General features: G+C 47.2%; 1 protein-coding gene across 2 annotated transcripts in view; it reads left to right on the top strand.

The window, feature by feature from the left end:
• The window catches only part of LOC149342140 (uncharacterized), a 72,666-nt gene extending 45,337 nt beyond the window's left edge, over window positions 1-27,329 (top strand). Inside the window, exons 2-4 of one of the 2 annotated variants that reach the window (XM_089544393.1) lie at window positions 8,685-8,884; window positions 23,199-23,378; window positions 26,001-27,329. In XM_089544393.1, the coding sequence (XP_089400519.1) occupies window positions 8,873-8,884; window positions 23,199-23,378; window positions 26,001-27,062 (1,254 nt within the window). In that variant the 5' untranslated portion in view covers window positions 8,685-8,872 and the 3' untranslated portion in view covers window positions 27,063-27,329. The remainder of the gene's footprint in view (window positions 1-8,684; window positions 8,885-23,198; window positions 23,379-26,000) is intronic. The other variant, XM_089544392.1, reaches the window with a different exon arrangement.
• The last annotated feature ends 335 nt before the right edge of the window (window positions 27,330-27,664 follow it).

Below are 27,664 nucleotides of genomic sequence, written 5' to 3'. Positions count from 1 at the left end.
GGCCTAAAATGCATTTACGCTGGCCATTTCGTCCGAATTTCTGGCCGTGGTCTAGTGGTTACCACGTTACGAGGCCTTGTGTAAGCGAGCGCCACTTTAAACACTGCCTTGACCACACGACAATGCCTAAAATGTGCTCAAATACACGCGCTGACGAGGTCTAAATGAATATCAGAAACAGATTGTGATGCCTATTGGAGAGGTTTGGCTAGCATGGGCCTGTCAGGCTGCTTAAGATCATAACGATGAAGCTCGAAGACCCACTCACTGAGGGGAATTCGTCGGACACAGATATGCATCCTTTTTGTATGCCATCTTTAAGTTCGCACTAGAGTCGTCATGTTAGAGCAGGAGCTACGGCTCAATCCGAGCGCATTCTTGAGTGTCCTTTCTAAGGACGCAAAGCGGCTTGACACTCAGATTTTAGCTCAACATGCCGATGCACACTCGAGAATAATTTCCAGACGGATGTTCAACAGAATGGAAAGCTGGGCTAGTTGTAGGTTGTTCATGATGAAAATTTGTGGGCGCGAACAAACAAATGACAGCGAAGAAAGGCGCTTGTCCTGTGGTTTCTTCGCTGTCTTTTGTTTGTTCGCGCCCACAAATTTTCACCAGACAGATGTGTTTTACGTGTAATGTAGTTCCACTTGAAGCAAGCTTAGTGGCTCCTATCAGGACCACGCATCATACAGAAGCTATAGGTCGAAAACAACGAAAGAGACCATCGTGCTAAGAATACTCATGCCATGGCGTACGTTATGAGCACCATGCAGCAGCGCAGTAAAGTCCGACGCAGTCGCTTTAAAGGGACTCTGAAAGGGCCTGCCAAAAAGGTGCGACACTCCAGGGATGTTAAAGGACGCCACTTCACGAATTTGCTCCGACATGAATTTTTGAATGCGTTTTCTTAGATTGGATTCAAAACATTTTTTTTTGTCAGAAAAGGTGAAATGCAGATGATTCATGCTAAGTGGCTATCAGTTCACAGCTGACAGAGACTTGAGTAGTTCATTCAATGGCCCGGGATTGAACGTCCAGGTATTAGCAGACCAACACGGCCTCCCATTGCTCGAGAGTAGGTTCTTGTATTAGAGATTCCGGTGGCGGCTCATCTGTACATTTACACAATATGTGAGCGTAAGTGGCCCACATAGTGTACATTCCGGTTCATAATCGCCTGGATAGAATTTTGGTAGTAAGTAAGGAGTCGTGAAGGATCCAGTCTGAACCGCCTCCGGGTGGTCTCCTGCTGTTTATCTAAGGTTTTGTCTGGAGGGGTGAAGATCCATCTGTCTAGTTTAAAATCATTAGCAATGTCGTGATATGATGCTAGGCCGTACTTCGAGAAACTCTCAGTAACTACCGCGTCGAAGCTGCGATTTCAACGTCGTCGCGCCTTTTCCTCTTCTCCCGGCACTATTTGCGCACTCTAAAGGAGGCGCTCTTCGCGCGGGAATTCCTCGGTGGGGGGCGTAGCTTCCTGAGAAGCCGGAGCGACGTTTATGACTGGCTGCGGCCTTAGTAGCTGCGTGACGCCTGAGAGAATCTAAGCAGTGGGCATCTGTGAACAGAATTACACAGGAGCGTGTGACGGAGGAGGACGAGAGCATGAAAAAGTCTCCAGCAAGGACTCGCCAACTTTCGCGTACGATTGTGGTTTGCTGCATGCAGGAGTGTATTGTTTGTCTCAGGTGTTAATGACGACAGAATGTAGTGACTCAGCGAGTTTATGGGCTTTCCTCAGTAGGTGCTTCAGAGCCCTTTCAAGAAAACGGGGTGAATATGCTCACTCACAGGCACCCAGCTATAGCGGTGGCTGTCTCGCCATTGCAAATGTTGCGTTCTCTGCCAAGGTGAACAAGCAACCATAGCAGCGCAAGAGATGTGGTTTCACCCGTAAGTCTTAGTAGGGAAGTAGTTGATGTCTATCGCTGGGAACTTCTGCCTACGAGGGGATTAAAGAGAATACGAAGCCTCCAGTGAGTAAGTGAGATTTTATTGTTTTATTTAGTATATACTGCTAGCCTCATGCCGAAACTGTTGCAGGATTGGGGCATATTATACAAGCGAGGAAACGACAGTAAGACAAAGTAGACTTAACTAATTGTTATACAGTTCTGGTTGGCATTGTGGAACAAAGGAAACCAAACTACAGTCAGAGATCATAAGCCACAAAAAAAATTTGCAGGAAGGCAAAACTAACATATCGAGAACATTCTGCAGTCAGGGTACAGCTGATAGCTGGGAAAGAAAACTTTCAAGGGACGGGCACTTGACCACGTCATCAGGTGAGACATTCCATTCACGGACTGCTTGGGGAAAAAATGAATACTTAGAAGTGTTGCTGTGTGCCCGGTATTCGATTAAATGCTTGGAGTGTTGTGTTCTAGTGCTACGGTGAGCTGAGCGGGATATGTAACTCTCACGGTTGATTTTAAAGGCTACAGATATGAGAAGATAAATATATTTGAGGCCTGTATGCCTGGCGTGTCTACTAGTAGTGCTGAGACCAGCCTGGGTAAGAAGTTCGGGTGGGGACTCGTGGCGGCGATACTTGTTATAGACGAATCTAATTGCCTTGCGTTGTATGTTTTCTAATTTGGTAATTAAATTATTTGTGTGTGGGAACAAGCATGTTATGCTGTATTCTAAGATTGGTCGCACGAGGGATGTATAAGCAAACAATTTTGTATCGGGTGAGGTGAAATTGGTGGAAAGCACTCAAAGACATAATGCCGAAGTCGAAGAACTTATAAGACACCTTGGATTGGTATATACTACCCTATCCCATGACCCGCGGACAAAGAAACTTCTTAAGAGCTGGGCGGCGTTTCGCGGTATTCTAATAATGGCCAGTGTATGTGAGAGTGTGTACTTCATTCTATGAATCTGCCGTTATTCTGAACAGTCAGTCTTAATCGAACTGCTAGCGTTTGGACAAATACTTCGAAACCACCTGAGGTTTTCGCGTGAAGTTTTGGTGTTCTTCAGTCTACAAGCAACAAACTCCTCGGGATATTCCAGTGCTGTGAATTCAGTGTTATCGATGAAACCCCTAAGCATTGTATGAGCTGCGTTTGTCTCTGAAAAATTCGCGTTGCTGCTCCAGGTGGGCATAGCTGTAGGCATCATTCACACTGAAACGCAAATGCTGCCTTTCGTCAACGTCTCTGGGTGCAATAAAATATCAGGCAACGAAGATATACTATCAAGCTTAAAGTCGTCGAACTTTGCCCCGTTTTTCGATGAACGCCTCGAGATATAACGTGAAAAGCTTAACCGCTTGATATCGCTACCCTTAGATATGATAAAGTTAATGGAACACATGGTGCTACGATGCTAGATAGCTTAGATCATGAGGCGGACTTTTCCATTTTTTCCCACAGTCATGGCGGTTTTATACAGTATACGACAACTAGAACCAATGTCTTTCTGCCTGAGCTTGTGGGAAGATTTTCTTAAGCGAAGCGCAAAATTGCGAGCTGCTCCCTTTCCTGTCTGCTTTTTCCTTATTTGTTTTTTAAAACTGATTTTCTGGCCCTCTTTTCGTAATTTCAAACTCGTTGTCTTCAGAGAACATTTTCTAGAGATTATTCAATTGAAAGAAGATATTCTTTTCGTGCTTCTTTTATTCTAATCGGGTTTCAATGCGTTGTTGAACGCAGGGGGAAGCTGGAGTCTATAATGTCAGGATATAAACAGCAGATATATAGCCACTTAAAACGGCTGAAACGCGCTTTCTAGGGCACTAATCTTAAAATAAAGTATGCCACGTTTTTATGCTCTGACCATTCGACAAAAAAAAAAAAGGGTTTTGGTGTCTTTCTGAGTAATTGCTCGTTTTCACCAATTGCTAAAACCCGTCGCGGTGGTTCAGTAGTTACGGTGCTCGGCTGCTGACCCGAAAGACACGGGTTCGATCCCGGCCGCGGCGGCTGAATTTCGATGAGGGCGAAATTATAGAGGCCCGTGTGCTGCGCGATGTCAGTGCACGTTAAAGAACCCAGGTGGTCGAAATTTCCGGAGCACTTCACTACGGCGTCCCTCATAGCCTGAGTTGCTTAGGGACGTTAAACACCAATAAACCAATAAACCAAACCAATTGCTAAAACGTTTCGAATTCTCGCTTGCTCAGCATTTGGTGGCGACGTCATAAGTAATTAGGCTTTCACGAAGTCAGAAAGAAGTCTGAAGTCGACGTGCGGACGGCCTGCAACTATGAAGGACTTCCTACTGCTCCCTGTTCTAGGACTATCGTTCTGGTAGGAATCTGAGTGAAGGGCTTTGGGCGTGAAAGCTGCACAATACCGGTGCCGAAAACTACAGTTGCTCCCTGCTGCACAAAGCCATAAGGAACATGTGGGATAAGAAATCTTCCACAGGGTCAACCTGGGAAGAGGAACTGGTGCAATCATCAGTTCCGTCGACCCTAAGACGTGGAAATTGCCTTGACCACCTTGTGTCAAGGCTCGCCCAACTGGTGTAGCATTTATCCCGTCCAGTACATATACTGCCTATGTCCTCTCTACCTTTAAACAGAGATGTAAGCTCGGCGCCAGGTTGAGCGCATTAGCAGGAAAGCCATCGGGTTTGCTTTGTGAAAATGTTAGTAGCTACAATTAGTCAGACAGTCAGTCAATCATTCGTTTGGCCATTGAACCTATTCACGTGCTTGGCGTCGTGAGAAAAGATAAACTGACAAGTCGATATCTACTATATGCCTGATGGTTCTGGGTACGTCCTAGCCGTATGTCAGGGCTGTTACCGCCACTCACCATGACCACCGTTGCCATTCTGACCCGGTTTGTCAACTGCGTCCGCCCAAATTTGCGTCTTGCTTGCACCGAAAAGTAAGACTACTGACCAAAGTTCCGCGTTCATAGTCTCACGGTCGAAAAATTACTTATCCGAATCGAACTTATGGGCAGCATGTGGCGGTGGGGCACTGGTGGCTGGAAAACCACACTGATCAAACAGTGTTTGGCATTTGGGGTATAATCGCCTCCCCGTCTTCTGCTCGCTACCTTTGTACTGCTCTCTGAAAAACATTTTCTTTTCGATCACGTGCAAAAGTCGTCGAGAAGAGAACGTTTGGATATTTTGGAGAAGCAAAAGCCCAATGGCTATTTGCAGTATTGGCGAGCCACGAGCAGAAGATTGGGTTGCCTGGAGCACTCTATTCACATTCGTTGCCTTTATTCCTTGACATTCATTGTAAATGTAAGTGCTGCTACCCTTTGTAGAGTTTTTAAAGCCCCCTTTTGTTTGTTTGTTTTTTTTGCGTCCTGTTCCTTTGTTTTATTACTGCTACTTTTTAGCCAGGCTGGTGGTGTCATCCTCGATGCGACACTTGCTGCCTGTTCTTTTTACTTATATTCTGCAACGGCCCTTAATTGCGTGGGCAATCTTCAGTGACTGTCACGCTGCACTACACTCGTTAAAGTTATCGTGCATTCAGGAGCAGCTCACCGGGGACTTCAACAGTCTACGTACAAAGGCATGCGAACTACGTCACCATGTTGTGCTGAAGTGGTTGCCCGCTCGCAGTGGCCCCGCAGTCAACGATCACGCTAACGACCAGAAAAAACGACGCATGACAATACCTCCGTGCTGCCACCCGTTCCTTTTTCTCGTAGTGACGGCTCTCGATTTTTGGCTTCTGATTTTTGGCTGACACAAGATTCTCTGTGGTGTGATCATCAGCGTTAGCACGGACCCCTTCCTCGTATCGACACAACTTGTGATTTTCGCATGCCACGAAATTGAGACCGGCTTAACCGTAATCGCTTTTCTTTGTTTTATAGGGGTTGAACGTCCCAAAGCGACTCAGGCTATTAGGGACACCGTAGTGAAGCGGTCCGGAAATTTCGGCCACCTGGGGTTCTTTACTGTGCCCTGACATCGCACAGTACACGGGCCTCTAGAATTTCGCCTCCATCGAAATTCGACCGTCCCGGCCGGGATCGAACCCGCGTCTTTCGGGTCAGCAGCCGAGCGCCATAACCACTGAGCCACCGCGTCGGCCGTAATTGCCTGCACCGAATATGTTTAGACGTTTCTTGCACAAAATACGGTGTTCATAAAATTGGTGCATCAAGCAGCCCTCTGTGCTAGACATGCGCTGTTCGCGAAGATCTTGAACTTGTGCTATGCTGCTGTCAGATTTTGAGTACTCACCGCAAGGCATTGCTAAGTACTTTAGGACTTCCACAGAAGGGCACCCTGTGCCTGGAGCATGTCCTTGGACCTAGAAGCGAGGCAGGTTGGGCTGTGCGTCGGACAAAACCCTTACTTGTTTATTTAAGGGACACGGGTTTGATAGACACCCTTTGATGATCCTGTGTGTTTGTGAGTGCGCGAGTGCTGTTTATGCTTGATTTGACTTTTTACCTTTTGTTTTGTTCCTTTTTCTCTCGATTTTTCACCCTCTTCCTTCAGCCTCATGTGGAGTAGTACACCATGTTAAGAACCACGTATACCTCTCCAGTATTCATTAAAATCTCTCTCTCTCTCTCTCTTATGTAACCTATCGCCGATTGAATCCTTTGTAAACATAAGGTTTACCATCGTAACTATGAACGCTTGCATTTTTAGGCTGCAAAGAACGCACTTTCGTTACCCTTTTGGCGAAATTCTGCTCAGCGAAGCTTATCGTAGGTGGGTCAGACACATAAATCCAAGCGCTGCTCGTCCTCTCAGAAAATTTTAAGAGTGGACCGTCTCGTATTATTAGACAATTCCTCTCTCTCCGGTAGCGTACCGCAAAACGCTTCACTCAGTTGCTGTGAACACCAGTCATTAGTCCTTTGGCCCTGTTTTCGATCATTGAGCGTTCAAAAGCCAGAACATTGTTTTAAATAAAAAGAAACCAAGCGCTGGGTTCTCTCCAGCTGACGTCAGATTCTACACAGAATGGATGACACGACGAATTAATGAATGTAAAACAATCTTCGACTTCATGGTGGATGTCAGTTTTTGTGCACAAAAAGTAGTAGGCCTTCGAGTGTGAAAATACCATAGCCAGTTTCAGTCAGTCCTTCCGTAAAAAAACAAAAAAAACAGAGCAGTGCGATTTTAAACCCTGAAGCAAGACGTGCTGGAGTAAACATGAATGTGCGGAAGAATGCTCCACGAAATGTACGCTTACTAGTCACTTTAGCGCACTCTGGTGCGCTAAGAAAGGAAGGGCTTTGAAATAACGGTTCTTCAGGGGACAAATTTTAATTGTTGCGGAAGCCAACACCTGCCATCTCTTGCATTGAAAAATCAAATGAAGAAGCGAAAACTAAGCCCATTGCTTCAACTCAGAAGAAATCTGACCTCGAATAAAACCAGCGAGTCAAAATTGCATTCCTGACAGCGACCTATTTAAGGAAGGGCTCAATGCGGGAGCAGTTCCTTTTCTTTCGCATACGTCTCTCTTTCGCAAAACCCGAAGCGGAACCCTCTACACATACGTTATGAACAACATTGCTGGTCTGGAGAACAAACATTTATCTCTCCTGCTCCCGTGGCCTTCTGTCCCATCCACTGTGTTATCTCCTTCTCGAAAAATAAGCGCTTCTTGGCTTGAAACTTAAAGCCTCACCTCGCGGGTGCCTGTTACAGCTCTTCTAACCCTTCTGCACAGACGGACAAGTTTTAAACGACGCTGGCTTACAAAGCTTGATATCACTTGTATTTAATCTCGCCCTGTTTGTTATTCACAGTATGCCTCGGAAGAAATGTTGGAGGCGCCATACACAACACTTCAATCTTGCCTAAGCATAGCACCTACAAAAATATCTGAGCCCAATAAGGCATGGTTATGCCACAGCACCTGCCACATGAAGTGGAGAACACGTTGCGCAGAGAGTGGCAAATGATGACGTCTACTCGCTTCCACGACAGGCCAGACGGCGCTGGATGCTGTCCTCTCCTTATCTTGACCCTGAGACGGAGACATCGAACTTGAAGACTGGGCTCCTCATTAAAGAAAAAGGGTGAAAGAACAGGAGCGAGCGATAACGTGAGACCTCCAGGGCGTCTTCCATCGCCGGTGCCTGGAGTCCCAAGACAACCTGCCGTCGAACGCAAGCTCGCATAATATTTACGACTAGGGGCGTCGCCGCCTCTTTGAGCATCCTTTTTTCCTTGCTAGCCTGAGCGGAGAGAAGGCCTGAGCCGGCACTTGCCACGTGCGCCCTGCTCGTTTTCGCTGCTTCGTTTGCGGCGAAGAAAGGGTGAACGAGAAGGAAGCCGCCAAGTTCACGAGGTCGATCTGCCTGACAAGGTGAAGGAACGGTCGCAAGGTCGTCGCCGAACTTTTGGTCCTTTCTTGTTGCTTGCCCTGCACTGCCTCTCCGAGTCCGTACTTTCCACGAGGGAGGATGGTGGTGATGCGCTCTGAAGCGTGCATAGATGCGGCGTCTAGACCTGTCGATGCTCTTGCTGTTGCTGCCTCTTCCTTTCCGCGCGTCGTTTCTTTCAGGCGTCCTTTTCTCTTTATTTATTTTGCGGCCAGCGTGCGGACAGCCCGCACTCTTTCCCTTCCCAGAAGCGAGCCGCGTCCGTCCGGTGGCGGAGCAGGGAGGGGACGTAAACTAGGGCATCCAGCCCCTCTCCGTATAAAAAGTGCCGCGGTCGGCGAGAAAGTGAAAGAAATATCAGTGCGGTAACCGGGAAGAGCGCATCCTCCGCAGCTTCTCCGCCGGCGCAGCGCGAGCCCGCCTCCAGAAAGAGAGTTGCCGCAGCGTCCCATCGACAGCCGGTCCTTCTTCGTCTAGTCCTCACCTGTCCGGCACCTCCTGCCTGCTCTTCGGCGCTCCGGTCGGTCTTTCCTTCCTGTGGAGATTAACACGGTCGCCTCGTGTGTTTGACGACCGGCATCATGATTGTTCAGGTGGGTGTGACAGTGTTAAGTGGGGATTTTGTGTCCGGCATTGCGGGGATGTGGGAGGAATCTTCTCAGATTGCTTATGGTTGACATCTTAGCCGTCTGTTTTGTGCGAAATTCTGCGTTGCTCGCCGCACGCGGACTCAGTTATTTTACTGTCGATGAGTATCATTGCGACAGCATTCTGTAGTTAATATTACGTAGTTTGAGAAGGGAATGCCTGTTGCAGTAGCAGTGATAGGAAGGATCTCACTGCCTTTTGTGTAACTGATTATAAAATCATTTTAACTGTGTTGTGTATCAGACGGACGCCAGGCTGGAACTGAACAAACGTTTATTGATACAGTGCCTTTTTATAGGCCGATGAACATGTGATCTGCCGACGACTGCTTGCGTGGCTGATAAGCGAATCATGAAAATGCAGTGTTTAAAACATGCGCATGCGCTATCAGTACACCACAATCCTTTCTCCTAAGATTATTTGCACAATCCAAAACTGACTAGCTAGACATCAATGCCATAACGCAGGACAGGTCGTCGAACACGCGTTGATCTTCGCGGCTCGACCGGCACTTGGGTGGCTTGGCCTGGACTCGCCCCAGGGGTTGCTTCTGGGCTAGCAGACAGCGGCTGTGGCTGCCTAGCTGTAGGAGGAAGCCTGACGTGGTAGTCCTCACTTGTGGCTGGGTCAACTTCGAGCCGCGTCCAGGCGCTCCTCAATTGGTTGCGGTGCCTGTGATGACGCTCGCCGTTGTTTAGCTGTACCACGTACGACACCGGACCTCTGACTGCCACAACCCTGGCAGCCTTCCACCTTGGACCTGGACAAAAGCTTTTAGCGTAGACCGCGTCACCGACACGAAACCTCTTAGTCTCCGGACGTTGTAGCTCAGGCGCGTGTTGCCGGTCCGGATGGAGTCTGTCTAACGCTGACCTCAGTCTTCGTCCGAACATTAACTCTGCTGGCGATTTTCCCGTGACCGAATGTGGCGTCGTGTGTTGCTTAAACAGAAACCGGGAAATCTTGCACTGCGTCGAACCTTCCTGCTGCTTCTTCAATGCTTCTTTAACTTCTCTTACCATCCTCTCTGCCCTACCATTGCTGGCTGGGTGATAAGGTGCAGTGAACATAGCACGCACGCCATTACACTTCAAAAACATTTGCAACTCTGTGCTAGTGAAAGCTGTGCCGTTATCCGAAACGATAACGTCAGGTACACCATGTGTCGCAAACATCTTCCTTAAGCTGTTGACGACAGCCGTAGCTTTCATGGATGGCATGATTTCGACTTCAGCCCAATTGCTGTACGCGTCTACCACGACTAAGAAAACTTCTCCTTTAACTGGGCCAGCGAAATCAATGTGCAGTCGACTCCAAGGCTGATCTGGCTTGATCCAAAAATGAACTGGAGCCTTGGAATCGCTTTGCCGGTTACTCTGGCATGGATGACAGTGCCGAACGAACTCCTCAATTTCGTGGTCCATCTTCGGCCACCACATGAGCCCTCTAGCTGACGCTTTCATGGCACTCATCCCTGGATGATTTGCATGCAGGAGCTGAAGCACATTCTCTCTTGCTGCGGTTGGAATTATGACGCGATTCCCCCACAGTATGCAATCACGATGCAATGACAACTCCGACCGTCTCACCTCATAAGGCGCAAACTTGCTGTCCACTTGTGTTGACGGCCAGCCACTGAGTAGCCATTCCTTTACCCGGGATAGAACCGAGTCCTTTTTTATCAGCGCAGCAATATCTGCCGCTTGCAGCGGTGCGCAGTCGACCGCTTCCAACAAGAGCACGTCCCCAGGCGGTCTTGGCTCGTCCTCGTCTCCCGGGGCTGGTAGACGACTGAGTGCATCGGCGTTGGAGTTGTCTTGGCCTCGTCTGTACTCAAGGTGGTAGTTATACGCAGACAACAGTAAAATCCAACGAAGCATTCTGGGCGACACAACTTCGGGCACTCGCTTGTTCGTGTTAAACAGGCCGAGTAACGGCTTGTGGTCTGTTATCACTGTAAATTCTCGCCCAGCTAGGTACTGGTGGAACTTTTTTACGCCAAAGACCACAGCCAAACCCTCTCTATCAATCTGAGCATAGTTGCGTTCACTGACGCCAAGAGTGCGAGAAGCATAAGCTATGGGCTGCTCCTTCCCGTCATCCGCACGATGGGCTAGCACTGCCCCCACCCCCACAGGCGATGCGTCGCAGCACAAAATTAAAGGACGCTTGCAATCGTAGGGCACAAGTACGGAGTCTGAGCTGAGTAAATTTTTCAGTCTCTCAAAAGCCCGCTGATGCTCACCTGTCCACTTCCATTCGTGGTCACGGTCGAGCAGTCGATAAAGCGGTTCGGCCGCTTCCGTCCTGCCCTTGAGGAAACTGCTGTAGAAATTCAGCAATCCCAAAAAGGCTTGCAGCTCCTTTTTGCTTGCGGGCGCAGGCGCTTGCCGGATGGCGTCCGTCTTGCTTCGGCTGGGATGTACTCCTGAGTCATCAATCCTGTGTCCCAAGAATTCGATGCTCGTTTGGTTAAATTCGCACTTGTCCTTGTTTACTCGTAGCTGTGCCTTCTGCAGACGCGATAGCACAGTCTCTAATCTCTCGGCGTGCTCTTCGGCGTTACATCCAGAAATTAATATGTCATCCAGATAAGCTTTCACTCCGGGAATGCCCGCTAACAGCGTGTCGATGACTCGTTGAAACACCCAAGGTGCGACCGAAATTCCAAACGGTAGCCGCTTAACCTTGTACAGTCCCTTTATCGTGTTGACTGTGAGCACCTCAGCCGTCTCGTCGTCTAGCGTAAGCTGCTGATAAGCTTGGGCTAGATCCAACTTGGTAAAAAACTTGCTTGAACTTAGAGCCGTCAGCATTTCAGCTGTAGTGGGCAAGGGGTATCCACTGCTCTTAATAGCTTTGTTTACGGTACTGCGATAGTCTCCGCAAAGACGTAAAGTTCCATCTTTTTTTCTTACCACTACCAGTGGTGTTGCCCAGTTGGAGTAGCTGACGGGCTCCCACACACCTTGTTGCACCAAGCGGTCCACTGCATTGGCCACGTCGTCCTTGAGGGCCAGTGGAACTGGTCGACTTTTGAGGAACACCGGTTGGGCGTCATCTTTCAGTTCGATGTGAACTGGCGGTCCGTTGAAGCCAGGAAGGTCCCTGCGAAACACCTCGGGAAATCGCGAAGGCACGTCCTCCACGTTTACTTGCTGTATTCCCCGCAAGCCAATACCTAACGGGTTAAACCAGTTTCGCCCAATCAGGCTGTTGCCTTGCTTCTGTACTACGAGCAAAGGTAGCTTTGCCTTCCTGCCTTTGAATTCCACCAAGACACTTGCTTGACCCAGCACGGGTAACGCCTCCTTCGACCAGGTTACGATAGTTGTTCCAGAATCTTGCAGTGGTATTTTACCGTGATTCCTTTCAATAACCCTGAACGTATCTTCACTCACAATTGAGCACGATGCGCCAGAATCAACCTCCATCGGAACTTTTTGCCCTTCAATCATTACTTGAACCATGAACTTCTGTTCTTGCTCATTCACTTCGCACAGGGAAAACAACGCACTCATTTCGTACACGCCCTTGCGCTTATCTCCTTTCTTCTTTTGCTCATACGCTGTCTTCCGAGCAGTTCTATCGTCTTTCGACCGACACGCCTTAGCTATGTGTCCAACCCTTTTGCAGTTGAAGCATGTCGCCTTTCTAAAACGGCACAAATGTGGAGCGTGCTTACCGTTGCACCGGTAACAGCTGGACCCCTCCGCTGGGGTGTCTTGCTTCGCACGGGTTGCTTGTACCATTTCCTGGCCGTCCGTCTCGTATCGACCGTGCTTGCGTATGTCTCGCTGTTGCTTAGCGGTTGCTTCTGCAGTTGTGGCCACGTCATACGCAACCTTAAACGTAAGGCTGTGTTCTGCGAGAAGTCGCTGCTGAACCCCTTCGTTCCGGAGTCCGCATACGAAACGATCCCGCATCATGACGTCCAACGGGAGTTGGGCGCTGCCAAAACCGCAGTCTTCGGCTAGCTTCCGAAGCGCCGTGACGTAGTCCGCAACCGATTCCTCGGCAGCCTGGTTTCGCCTGTAGAACAAAAACCTTGCATACAGCTCCGAAGGCTTTGGATGCAGGTGCTTGCGCACGGCAGTCTTGATTTCTTCGTAGGTTGCTGCTGTCGGTCTTTCTGGCTTCACCAAAGTTACGATGAGCCCGTACACTTCTTCGCCGCAGCTGCTCAACAGGACTGCTCTTTTCTGCTCTTCTTTCGTTATCTGGTTCGCTTCGCAGAACATTTCCAGGCGCTCGACGTATTCGTCCCATGACGCGTTCGTGCCGAGACGATACTCGCCGATCCTTCCGACGGCCATCGCCGTCGCTGCCTCGTCGCCAACTGTTGTGTATCAGACGGACGCCAGGCTGGAACTGAACAAACGTTTATTGATACAGTGCCTTTTTATAGGCCGATGAACATGTGATCTGCCGACGACTGCTTGCGTGGCTGATAAGCGAATCATGAAAATGCAGTGTTTAAAACATGCGCATGCGCTATCAGTACACCACAAACTGGTTATAATATTACAGGAGACGAGGATGAAAGTGATGCTTAAGGGTACAGGAGGCTTATGACTTCAAAATTATTGAAAGGGTTTACTTTTTGAGAATCAACAAGAAAGAGAAGCTTTGGCAATCTATATACATCTTTAAACGCCTTTACATTTGGATGAGGTGTGCATTACAGGAGCAGGAGTTGTGAAAGAAAGATGTCTTTGAAGGAATGTTTTGCGAACTGTTACAGGGAGCACATGCTGAGGTTGTCAAGAAAGAGCCACACAAAGTGGTATTCAATGATAGGCTGACTGTGGCCTTGGATGATGAGCAAGGCAACGACGAGATGTAAAACCACTCTGCAGGAGAGTATCAAAAGAGCCGGGTGGCCATATTTTTTTTGTACTGGTAATATTAAACGTTTCAAAGAATATTCTATTTATAACTTTCTAATATACAGGCTGGCACGTCGCAATGAAGCTAGCTGTCAATACTATAACATGGAAGTAATTACTCATCGGCATCCACTCAAGCATAGCAATACGCCTACAAAGAGAATTGCTATTCAGTTTCCGCAGAAACTGTGTAGTGAAAGGAAAATTCGCACTCTTCAAGGTTAAAGAACAACGATTTTTTCTTGCACTGCGAAGTTTCTGTTGTCTTATGGCTGCCCTTTGGTGGACGCTAATGAATAATTACTCCCTCATTACAAATCTACTCTACCTTAGAGGATTCTGCTAAACATTGAACTATGCTATTATTGTCAGTTCATTACTCCTATACTCTTATACTGACCATACTCTCATTTTCGCAGGGAAACATCAGTGCTACATTTTTCTATGTCTTACAGTGTTACGAAAATTATCGTTAGTTAGGCTTGCTGCCTGTATTTCTATGCTGATTTAGTACCGGTTGAGGTGGTTTGCATACTCAGCAGGGATGTTAATGTCGCACACTAAAAAGGTTGATTTGATATATTTGCTGCACTGAACTTTTTGTGGTATCGGTTTGCCACACTCACGTGGAGCAGGAACCAACGAGCCCCCCGTGTCAGCAATTTCCGCGTCCTCTTCCTCAAATTAATGGGTTTGTCCTTCAACAGGCAAAGTCAAGTGCGGAGGAAGCCACATAAATAAAACAATCCTGGAGTCTGTCCTTTTGGTTTTCGCAACTTTCGGAAAGCGCGCCTTTCAGAGCGTTCCGGGATAAACGAACCATAAAGCCTTCAATGCTATGCCCCATTGGCGATCCCGCGTCCCCTCCAGACGCGGCTGTCTGCAGAAAGCTCGGCCATTACCGAAGCGGAAAGCAAAAGAAAAAAAAAGGCTCAAGTTCCTCCGTTCGCTCGATGGTCCTCGGCATTTCCTTCGGCTAAAAGCGCGCGTGGCGAGTTTTGTTCCTGCTCCTGGTCTCTACGCGCACTAAATTGAACGTGCCCCAAGGGGAAGGTAAACCTTTTGCTTTTCTCCCTCCGAGCTTAACCGAGGCTTCCTGGATTCTCCGCGGTAAAGGCGCGCCGTACGCCAGGTGTCTGGAGCGCCACAAGTGTGAGAAGAACGTGCCGGTGATAATAACGATCCCCGTATACGGTCCCACGGGATCGACGTTGCGCTGGCGCTTTCTTCCTAGTCGCCTGCGCGCGCGCCCAGGGAAAGAGGTGCCTTCGCTTGCATTCTGGACGAACCGTCGGGCACCTTTCGGCAACGGCGCTGGTCGTCCCGTGTATTTTTCCCTGAGGCGCTTGATTCCGCGTCACGTTTGCATCCGGCCAGGAAGCCGGTTAGCGCCGGAGGATCGGGCCGGTATCATCGTCTTTAAAGGATGAGTGCTGTGGTGACCACTGGCTTCAGGCTGGGTGCACCGGACGGGGAGGTAGCGGCTCGGACTTTGTGGAAAGGCATTTTGAAGTGTTTTAGGCAGAGAGAATTAGACAGCCCGATGCTATTCATTAACCGTCGTATTGAGATGCGGAACAAAATCCACGCACATGGCGGCACATGGTGGAAGCTGTGTGAAGGGTAAAAAGTTGGCAGAATCGGTTAAAATCAAATGCAACTATGATGGTTCGAGGCCCTTTCATCGTCTGCTCAATTTCAGCCTCGCGAATTTACCACACCGTTGTAGTTTAGGCGTTAGAAGCAAAACGGACATGCTACTACCGTATGTTTCAGCACATACATAGAGTAGGAAAGCATTGCTGTGGGGGTGTTCATTGTAGTGGTGAAGGTTTCTCGGCTCGGTCGAAAAGTTAACTTATTCTGCTTTCTGATAAGTAGAAAAAATAGCCAGCCAGTAAAGCAAAGCCTTCTCTTTATGAATGTACCCTAGAGTACGTCGTATCTGAACGCTCTTGAATTATCTTTAGCGCAGTTCACAGGAAGCACATCACATGTACGACGTACGAGCACAGAACCTGCACAGTTTAACCCATCACTTTTGTTTCTTATCCTGAAAGTGAGATTCACTCGCCTAAACTTTCAAAGTTTACGCGTGGGTTTCAATGCGGCAGCATGGTAAGTGCAATCTGCAAGATACGTGGCTTTGCGTTATTGAACCTTATTTAGCTTCCTAAACCTTTTCATCCCAAACCTACAACCGTGGGATTAGGCGCAGCTGCTCAATGCTTGAGGACTGTCTTCTTCGACAGATTAGAAAATTTCCATTCTGGCAGTCGGAGGAAAAGTGTGACCGCATCGAAGGTTAAACATGCATTCAATCATTGAGGAAAACTGTGAGCCCATTGCGCCGCACACATTTATGCCTCGAACGAACTGAAACTGATGCATTTCGCCTGCCTCACTGGTGCTGCGTCATTCCTTAAATAAAAATTTTTATTCAGCTCTAGAAATCTAAGCTGAAAAAAAGAAAAACACTAGAGGTGACCTGCTTCCCTGTCTTCCAATTAGATGGAAAAAAAAATGTGATTTCAGTTTCCTTCTGTGTCCAACCTTCCGAATGGCTTAACATGCAGGAAGCATGGCGTAAAATAACGGTGGCTGCTGCTCTACAGGTCACACTAATTAATTACAAGTCAAACTAATTAGATGGGCTAGTACAGATGAGTTGCAAAATTTAATTCCATCTGCATGTCGCCGGTTGCTGGTACAAATACCACAAGGAACATGCAGTTTATTTTCTTTCTGCTTCGAACAGGCGGGCTGTAGGAGCTGCTGTCGTGATCTTTGTAACAGTTGACGTCAGCAAGCATATTGGCCGATTGCGAGTCGCGAATCATCGTTTGTTGGCACAGTTTCGAAGAGTGTGACTACAGCGACCGTGGTTTGAACATCTACACCAACCTCCCCCGTGGAAAAACAGAATTGCCTAAATAAAAAAAAGCCGTAGTCGCTGGTGTCAAGGAAAGAAATAAGTCCCAGCACTACTCCGCTTGAGTAACAAGCGTTCGCTTCAAACTTCCAGGTTCCGGTATAATAGAATAATCTTATGTATTGAATATTCATGTGTACATCACATCGTTATCACAATGTTTTTTTCCTGCACGAAAGCCATCGTATCAAATGTTTTTGCTGCAGTTTATTTTCGCTAGTGCAGTTTTGAAACCGAACAGCTCAACAACGCTTAGATGTTACGCACCTTCACACTCCTTGCGTCTCTAAATTTAAGCATACTCAATGTGCTGACGCCCTCATTTGTACGCTTTCCTTTCCCCTTCATTACGATACCATAACGAGACCTCTCCATAACGAGACAGAAACAGCCTGACTGAAATGATTATGCAAAGCTCCTCTTTTTAAACTGTTGACAAATTGCTGCCTACTAGCTTTTCATCACAAGCATTAGTAGTTTGTTGGCCGATCAAGCGTGCTTTGCTTCTTCGTGAACCAGTGGTTAGACCGGCATCTTATCTAGAACTGCGCAACGTTGCGTGATTTTCTCGTGCTTTTTTTAAAACAGGAGGCGCTGACGAGAGCTAATGCAAGCGTCGTGAATAAACATGAGCACTACCCTCCGAACTCCTGCTGGTCGTTGAACCGCCGAGTATCTCAGCCTCTGCCCTGCGCACGCGGTCTGCATTAGTCATGCCGGCCTTGCTGCTCCAAAAGTAAAAGTTTGGTCAACCGTGAATACAAAACGAGCTAGCTGAATTATCGGCTCCACAAAGGGCGGCACGCCAAAGTGCGTCCCTGGGGCATCGCGGCGGCCGTATCGTGTGCACGGCTACCGGAACCCGTGCGAACCGGTCGAGTGGCGCCCGTGAATTTAGACAGGAAGGCCGCGTTCAGGTTCACTGACTGCGCCGGTCGTGCGGGTCGGCCGCAAATCAGTGTTTGCGGTTGCGACGGGAAATCTATCTCCTGCAGATTCTCTCTCGAGCTTTCTTGTTTATTTTTATGTTCCTTCAAGGGGTTTTAAAGCTGTAGCCACCCATTCAAAATGCTGTTAAGTTTCACTTTTATTTTCTTTCTCAAGGAACAGTGTGAATGCTAGTGAGAAATTTACGACCAAGTTTTCCCTTTTTACACGACTTTTATCACTTGGTTTTCTTGAATGGAACTTTGCTAGAAGGAGAAGCTTTGGCAGTCACGTTGTGGTAAAATTGTTTGCGCTCAAGAGCCATCGAGGAAAAAATCACATGGCCTCGATAGTGTAATGCATTCATAGCTCAAATGAAATCACCTGTTTTCATTGATCAAAATGCAACGTGACGGGCAAGAGAAAATCAAGTCGTATGCATTTTTCCAAGACCTCAATGGCGTAGATTATTTGCGAAGAATAACCATATCAATACACCAATGCCAAAGCAGAATTCAAACTCTGCTGAATATACAAAGATGCAGTGAGTAGTCAAAGGGATAGGAAAGAGTGAAATATTTAACCTTGTACATAATGTTTTCACTTGCTCGGGATATAACAATATCTAGAAATAAACGAATCGAGGTTAGATAGTTTGTTTTCATTTCTCAGGAAACGATCTTGTTGTAGCCACTATTCAGAAAAATTCAGTCGGGGTAATTAGATTATCAGATTATCCCAGAACACCAAAAATTTAGATTTTACTTACCTTCGCTTTCGATGTCCTATCCCTATGTCGTTCACCTTACATATAGCACCGTTTAAGCACCGTATAAAAGCGCTCCACCAAAATCAATCTGTTCTCAGTGGAAACAAAAAACCTACAAAGCGCAAACTCGTTTCTCGTTGAGCGCTTCTTCGGCGTGTATCCACGCCCACGTCTACTGCGAAACCTTCTTCCGTCCTCGATAGTAGTCGATGGGGAGCAGATACCATCCCCCACGCCGGACGCCTACTCAGTCGTTTGGACAGCACCGCATAGTATACTGAAACACCGAGGGCTGCATACTCGCCGGCTTGTTCGGACCTGCTATCTTCGCAGATTTGCCGGCCGTGTAAGGTTTTTTATTTAACTTGTAAGCCTAACGAGCGGCAGTTCATTCCGACGCCGACTGAGGCAACGTAAAGAGCTGATTCCAGATTGTGGCTGCGACTTGGCTTTTTTTTTTTTTTGATGGGGTGGGGGTGAGGCGAGTGGCTGATGTTTACGGAAGCGCATAGCGAAGAAAAAACTTGCAGATGTCGAGAAGTTTGCATTGTAGGACCTAAGTTACATGTTCTACATTTAGAGTTGATGCAACATCAAACATGCCAGTCTTACAGCGCATGCAGTTCAGCGCTTTATCTTGAAAAGAAAAAATAGTCTGATTGCACTGCGCATGCATGCTAGGGATGAAAAATTCGCAGCAAAACGAAGCATGAAATAGGAGTAGCGATTCATTTTTTCATGTAATGGTTTAAACGACTAAAACCACAATGGCAAATGCAGTTGCCATTTATGACATCTGAATAAAGGTCACGATGGCACGAACAGGAAACGCTTTTCTTTTTCAACCAGAAAATAACAATTAAATAACTAGCATGGTAGCCTAGAAGCAAGCAGCGGTTAGGCCCTGTGCGCTGATTTGCACATTTATGCAAGGTGAAGTTTAATAATAGCAATATGCAACTTGGCTGAATAATCTGTTCGTTATCTCAAATGAAACATACATATGAGCAGTAAACTCTAAAGTTTAAAAGGGGTTCAATAAAAAGTTTTTCTACTTTAAATAGTCATCTTGCTGAGCGATGCATTGATTACCTTTGCATTCAAAAGTGACCATACGCGCACGAGGCTTGATTGAGGGCATCATCGACCATCTCTTGTCGCTGCTGTCAGGAGAGATCATTACGCATTGTCTCAAACACAGTGCGAGCGTGGGTGTACCCATCTCGGAAGTGATGGAAACCTTCGGCCGAACGTGCGGAGAGATTTAATTTTCGATTCACATATATTAGCTTTCGGCCTTGAATTCCTCTCGGGTCAGCAAGGTAGAATGCGGAACGCTCGCGTCCGTCTGATTGACGGGTGCGGGCGACGCAGTGTAACGACCGGAACAAATTCGCACGGCTTGTTGACCGTTGCGTCACAGCGTACGTGAAGAGAATTTCGTCACGCCCTGCACCGACTCCTCGGGAAAACGCGCCCGAGGTATTCATCTCTTGACGTTCTGTCCTTGGACATAAAGGTAAGAGCGTGTCGCTTTGAAGTGGCATTGTGCTTTGTAAGCAAAGCGCTTGCTGAGAAGTCTTCGCATGAATATAGCTAAAACTTTTTGACATATAAGTTTGACCTGCACCCTTCGATGAATATATTGGTCAGTTTAGCGCAACTCAACAAACTTATAGTCGCAGTCACTAACTAGTGATCAAGCCGTTAACTGTTCTTCGCGCTTGTTGAAGAAGATATGAATAGCAGTTTCTTGTAATATCGGTTCTTTAATTCCGTCTTAATTCAGCCACTGATATACTCAAACCTCTTGCTTCTTTCTTTTTCTACATAGAGGGGTTGCACGTCTTGCTTGCTGTTCGCTCTTATAGTGGGCCGTTTGTACTTTGCCTGTATTATTGCCACCCCTCTTTTTGTTTTCTACTTTATTCCCGTCTGTTCCGGCTGAGTAACTCGCGTATTGCGCGACGGGAGGTACGTAAGTCCATTGATTGCTGGTGTCTCGCGTGTGGGTCGATGCTTCGTAGCAATTTTCAATGTGCGCTCTGTTTGCCGACGTCCGCTGGCCGAGCAGAATATTGTCTTCTTAGAGGCACCGGCATTTTCGTGAGGGATTTCGGACAATAGCAGCTCTAATAACTGTTTATATATTCTTATTTTCATGCTCGAGTGGTAAGTAACCCAGCGTTGGTCACTTTTTTTTTTTAATCGGAAACCCGTGTACCGTAATGCATTGCGCAACAGTTTATTATATCAGAAGATTTGGCTAGGGCATTCCCAATCACGAAGATGTGCACCTTTGTGCATTAATGGGTCTTTCGCGTAACTGACATTCACTGCAAAGGCAGCAGCCGGACTAGACAAGCGCCCACGCCTGGGATATTGTGCAAAGCGCATGAATCGCTAGCCCGTTATGAAACAAATATGCAGGTACGCACAGCTTGGACGTTGGTAAGGCAACCCAGCGCTCCATCCAACTTTAAGGCGCTGCATTCCAGTGAAAAGGACCAAGGTACATGCACATAATCAGTAAATATATTTATTTATTTACTTATGCATAGTATCCACCTAAACCTACCAATGGAAAACAAACAAGAAGCTGCGGTATACACAGGACAGAACAAGCAAAATCAAATACAATAAGCCTTCGATATGCCCTACTGTTGATCAATAAGCAAGTAAACAAGTGTTTTTTTTTTATATGGTGAAAATGTCCCTCTAAGTCCGGACACTTTCCACTCTACTAAAGTAAGTTACAAGTTACAAGTCAAGCTTACGGTTATGTCAGAGCTCTAGAAAGCAGGTTATAACCTGTTTCCCCAATCAGATTGGAGCTTCTCTGCGATGAGCCCATAACGAGTTTCACAGTCTGGCTTGTTCTTCCTACGCAATTTTTATTCAAGTGCGGTTCTTGTTAAGCTTCCGGTAAAACGTCAAGGAGTTACATCCGCCACATTCTCGTCGTAAATATTGTCTCTGAAGAGAAGATGACATTTCTTCCCTGAAAGAGCAAACAGATCAAAGCGACACAAATACTTCCGTAATGAGACAGCTAAAGGATTTCAATATGGCTTGCTGAAACTACGTTTATGAACAGATTTTTTTTTTATGACGAGAAAAAAAAAGATATTTTTGGCAGATAAACATAAACTTCGGCCAACGGCTGCGTTTTACTCGAGTTCAAGAAGTTTAAGGACAACACATAGGCAGTCTAATAGCATTTATCGCGCTAGAAACTTACATTTCAAGGGGCCTGATATCTATGAAAGCAGCTGCAGATGGAGAACCGGAACTCGCTCAGTGATGATGCACTTCCTGCCTGCAACATACACGCCAACACAATAGCATGTGCTGCTTGAGAGCATTGACTCAATCTTGAAATAGCGAGAGAGCGCTGATGAATTTTCAGACGAGGCCGGACGGAGTTTGCAGTGACAGTTATACTAAGCTCACGTCGTGGTGTCAACTTTGCTTCGGTATTAAGGACGATGTTCCCTTCTTGTCTCATCTGCTGAACCTGGACATGGTGCGTTGTCGCGTAACATCCTCATGCAATAAGATGGTCTCATCTGGTAGGAGCTCAGCACTGAATTGGACGGTTAACATAACCTATGGTGTTGAACCCAACTTTAATTCAGACCCCCCCCCCCCCCCCCCCCCCTGTTCTTTCCTTACCTTCAGAAAACAGATGAGAAAAAAGGGGATCCAATTATCGCGGCCACTGAGAACCAGGGCATCCCTACGTGATTTTGATACGCTGCCGGCGCTGCTGCTAATACTGCGCCCTGTCATCCGGAGGAATATGACTGCCAATATCGGGAAATACATCTCTAACTAATATTCACCTCTTTTTTCGAGAATCAAATACAAGCCTTTCGGAGTACGTATGTGAATGAGGTGTCCTCAGCAATATTTTTGCTTCTCATGAGCCGTCAGCACTTGATTGCCTGGTTAGTGCCTTCGGAGCACGGACGTCTAACTCCTCAAGTGCAGCAGCAGTAATAATGAGCCCACTGCACTCCTTTTCCCATTACCATTACTGTCCTTAGTGAAGTTTAGCCTTGCCCTGCATGAAAATCCATTTTTGTTCTCTTGCTTTGTTTTTACAACTTTACACTGCCATCTAAGCTGCTCAAGCTGACTAAAAATAACGTTTGGAACGTTTGCCATATGTCGTTTATCTACCTTTGTGATTTACCTCTAAGCTGTAGTTCGCAGCAGTTTGCACACTAAACGTAGTTGCTCTGCGTACAGGAATTTGCCCAGGGATTTCTGCCAAGTAAACAAAGAGAAAAAGAGGGACCGAACCCGGGTTCGAACCTGACTGCGGCGACCGTGTTTCGATGAAGGCGAAACGCAAAAGGCGCCCGCGTGCTGAGCGACATCAGTACACGTTAAAGATCCCCAGGTGGTCGAAACTATTCCGGAACCCAGCCTACGGCACCTCTTTCTCTCTTCCTTCTTTCACTCCCACCTTCCTCCCTTCCATTACGGCGTGGTTCTGGTGTTCACCGAGACGTGAGGCAATTACTGTGCCATTTCCTTTCCTCCAAAACCAACTTTCAAAGCAAACGGATTGTGTCAATGCCTTCATTTTCTGTTTCCTTAACAGAATTTTTAATTCATAGAACCGACTACAAATAGCCCAGATTCACACCCTATGTACTTTCACTGCAGCCATTTATCGATTCATCTAATGGCTGATTGATCCATACCATTTCGTGTGTTATCTCCGATCACAGGCACTGCTGGTGACCTTCCTGCTCTGCGGCCATAGTACCAGGGCACTACGACCGTACGAGCCGCTGGACGAAGACTCCAACTCGCCTATCCCGGGTGTGCACGCGGCTCCCGCCTTCGGCGACGGCAATGCCGGCGTCCGACCGGACGACGTGGTCACGCAAGAAGACGAGAACGAAAATGTATGCTAGAAAGCGTTTCTCGCACTGCAGACCCGCCACGGTGGCTCAGTGGTTAGGCCGCTCGGGTACTGAGCAGTATTACCCGAGTTCGAACCCGACCGTGGCGGCCGCGTTTCAATGGAGGCGAAAAACAAAAGGCGCCCGTGTGCTGTGCGATGTTAGTGCACGTTAAAGATTCATAAGTGGTCGAAGTAATACCGGAACCCTCAACTACGGGACCACTTTTTCATTTTTCTTCTTGCCCTCCCACCTTCCTTCCTGCTCTTACGGCGCGACTCAGGTGTCCGCCGAGATATGTGAGACAGTTACTGCGCCGTTTCCTTTCCTCAAAAACTCTTTTTTTTTTCGCAGAGCAGTGGAATATACACGGGGGTGTAAACCTCGAGTCGTCACCATTTGGTCAAGAGCTGCAGCCCTCCTACATTGCAGGGATTTATGTTCAGATTCAACCATTAGCCCCTGCTGTTTGTCACAACTGCCTTTAATGTCAGAGTCGGTGACTGGCACTGCTTGCTATCCGTAAGCCCTGACCTTACACGCAAGCGGGACTGGTGGTAGGGCGAGAGAACAGCGAAATGGAAAAATAATAATTGCAATATACTTTCCCTGCTTCCTTTCTATAGCGAAGGGGTTTGTCTTTCTCCAAGCCAATTACTGCACCTTATTTATATCAAGCATAAAGATCTGGTTTACCTTAGAGTATCTTCAGCTACGTAATATTGATCTACCCTGTCTGGAAACCACGTAATATATACGGAATTTTATAATTTATGATGAAATAATTAATATTTTTTGTGTTAGAACAAATGCGCCTTTACCTGTTAAATGCTTTGCATGAGATGCCGATATTTAAAGAAAAAATTGGTTCAGTTCTGTCATGAGCACCTTGTGTGAAATCGGCCACTCCTGAAAGGATATGTTAGAATGTGAAGCGAGGAATTCTTTGCACATCAACTTTTTGTAAGCTACACTAAGGGTCTAATGCTAGGCAGTAAACGTAACGTATGCTAAATTTGATAGTGGCAGCTGTATGCGGAAGGCTTCCGAATATGAATGGCACAGAAGGTAACATAAAACACTACGTTGTCTCCTATCCGCGATCATGCGATCTTCTGACATATCATATTAATCTGACCCATATCATGCAATCCATGTCTACGGTGTGCGTACTTAATCAGTGGACTCTGTATCTATGGTTGTCACTGTTTTGCCACGAGAACAGCGCATAGTGCAGAGACCCTCTTGTTTCATCATATGACAACATTCACGAGTACTGCATGATAAAAAGCACTCTAATACGATCTAATGCCATTAGGTGGCGTTTAGATCTACACTACCGCTAGAAACCAGCAAAAGTACGATACTTGTGCGTACTAACGTGAAGAGCTGGAGAGTGCATTCTGCGAACAAAAGAATAACTGCGCAGATTATGCATTCGCGCTCTCTCGTTTTGAAGGTGAGACAGGGCGAGCTCTGTTGAAAGTCAAAAACATAAATACCGAGAAATTCTCAGATGGCATGGAGGTCAAGTATTCGAGACCTTGCCCCCAAACTCAAGACCGTGAAGTGCTTGGCTGGTACGCCTTGTCCATCAAAACCGAGGCGCAAGGCCGAAGGCGCAAAACTGTATGAGCCGAGGACCTGTCACTTTTCGTGACAGCCTGCCGCCTTGAAACGTGACGTTAAGGGCGATCTCGCGCGTACAAGACTGATCACCCGCTTCAGCTGTCATATTTCACTTATTCAAAAAAGCCTGACGCATTTGAGCACAAAGGCCTTCGCTTGTCTTGAGTGAATAAAAATATGAACTTTGCCAAACACAATGAGATTAAAAAAGGTTTAACTTTTCATTTTCGCTTGTATAGAATGTTTTGGGAGGAGCATCTTTTAAAAATTCAGGAATTTTGCAGATAGCGTGATGGACTGAAGATAGGAAAAAAAATAATAATCGTGGTCATCTGTACTCACAGTTTCACATTCATTGGCAACGCACTTGATTTTGTTCTGGAACATCCAACTAAGCTTGAAGTTGTTAAATTTCACCGACACTAACCCTACCACATGGTTAACAAATCTGTTATATAATATAGCTTATTATCCATCAGAATCCGAGGAATTATGAAAGACGCTCACGCCCTAGACGTGACCATCGCTCATTATCCACCTGTTTGCAGTGCGCTGATTTTTTTCTAAATTTGAAATTTTGCTGAATGGGTATAATGCTGGCATACTAGACGTATAAGATGTTGTTATCGACTAATTGCAGAACTTTATTACTCCCTTATTCTTTTTATGTCGCTGATGCATAGGCGTTAGACAATCTAAGCTTTGTGTCTTCATGTGTATCTTTAGCTTCATTCTAGCTAGGCCTGCTTGTAATGTGCTGTCACCTCAAGAGGAGCGCCCCCTTCAGCGCCAGAGCTCTTATTGAACGCCGTCAAAACGACGAGCTACGAGTAATCAATTTTATTGTGGGTGTTTACACGAAACAAACAAGTATAAATGGCAGTACACTTCACTGCGCTCACGAGGCAGAAAATCCTATATGCTTGATTATCGTTTAGCGTACGTAAAACATACAGCGAGCAAGCGAGCCTTCTTCATTCTAATCACTACTTGCAGGGCGGCGCACCGATCACCCGGCAACAGTCGTACCACTTCTCGTACCAGATACGAGACAAAGAAGGCAACACGCAGCATCACAGCGAGCACAGTGACAGCCGGAACAACCGCAAGGGCTCCTACGGTTTCCGGGACCGGAACGGCCTTTACCGCCACGTGACGTACGTTGCCGACAGAGGGGGCTTCAGGGCATGGATCAAGACGAACGAGCCCGGCACTAGCAGCCAGGATCCCGCCGACGTCCAAATCACCGCCGAAAAGCCACCGCCGAAGGTCGTGGAGAAAACAGTGGTTGCTGACATGACTCCTGCAATGCATCCCGGTGTCCTGGTCGAGCCCGCAGAGGTGATAGCCGCTCGACCAGCGGTCGCACCACTCCCGGCCTTCGCTGATTCCGGACCAGTACACAGAGATGTTATCGCGGCTCGACCAGCGGTCGCGGCAGTACCAGCCTTCACTGATCCGGGAGTAGTACCCGTCCGCAGAGTCCATCCTTCTGGGGTAGTGGCCACTCCGGCCGTAGGTGGCTCTCCTTCCTACCATCCCACAGGACAAAGGCCCGTGGCCCCCATACCAGCTACCGATATTGTAAATGGCTACTATCCAACTTACGACTCAAGAAGGCTGGGTGGATACAGTCCAGCTGAATACGATAACCGCAGTCCTCTGCCAGTGCAGGACTACCGGAGGACTCCCGAGGACGACACCTCTGACTTTGGGTACTACCCAGAGCCGCAGAGAATTCAGAAGTACTCGAATGAGGGAAGCCAAGGCTACTATGATCCCCAGACATCCTACACCAAGCAGGTTTCTCCCAACGCCGTTCCTGTATACAAGTCCGTTCGCCCATTCCCGACACTAGGCTCGCCAGAGAAAAAGACTGATGAGTCGACCGAAGTCACCCACAAGCACGGCATCCCTGTGGGCGTCACTTACATAAACCCGGAGGAGGTGAACCGCCCTTTTGAGCATCCACAGTCTTTTGACATTGCGCCATCTGGTGTAGCATCGAGGTACAAGAAGTACCTCGACTGGAACCGACAGGGCAAGCTTCGCGACTAAGAGCTGTACGTACGGGGTCGCCGGCGACGTCTCTTGTAAATATTCATACCCTGGTGTGTGGTCTTATCTGCGGGTTGATTCTTGATCGCTCTACTTTGCATGCGTGGGATTTTTTCGGCGGGCTTCGTGCTGGTACAAGAAGGCCCGCCTGTCTGTGTGCCATTGTGTTGTGATTGGTCTCATCGATAACAATCAGCGAGTAACGCTGACTCATGAAACACAGCGACGTTGCTTCAATAAACCTGACTTGATGTTGTGCCAAACGAATCCTGTGGTGTCTTCTTAATTAGAATAGAAAGACTTTTTCCCCAGCGGCATTCAAAATTATTAGGTATCAGCACTGAATAATTGGTGCAGTCATCCCACTCTCACATTCTATTTTGATCACTTGTAAATTAGGTGGATATTTAATTATTATCACATTATCTTCAGCACCTAAATAGCGGGAGAGCGAATATGAAGTGTGCGAGGACTTTAAATAAGAAGAAAACAGACCTATTACTGAGGTCGAACGAAGCGTATAATGTAAGCCTTGCTGAAGGCTCGAACGATAGGTGTTGACAGCATCAGCCACACAAAAGCTAAGCATCTACTTTGTCCAC

Source organism: Amblyomma mixtum, chromosome 5, assembly GCF_055824585.1.
Source record: "Amblyomma mixtum isolate Tamu chromosome 5, ASM5582458v1, whole genome shotgun sequence".
Classification (NCBI taxonomy): Eukaryota; Metazoa; Arthropoda; class Arachnida; order Ixodida; family Ixodidae; genus Amblyomma; species Amblyomma mixtum.
The sequence above is the reverse complement of the archived record's forward strand: the minus strand, read 5'-3'. Positions and strand labels throughout refer to the sequence as shown.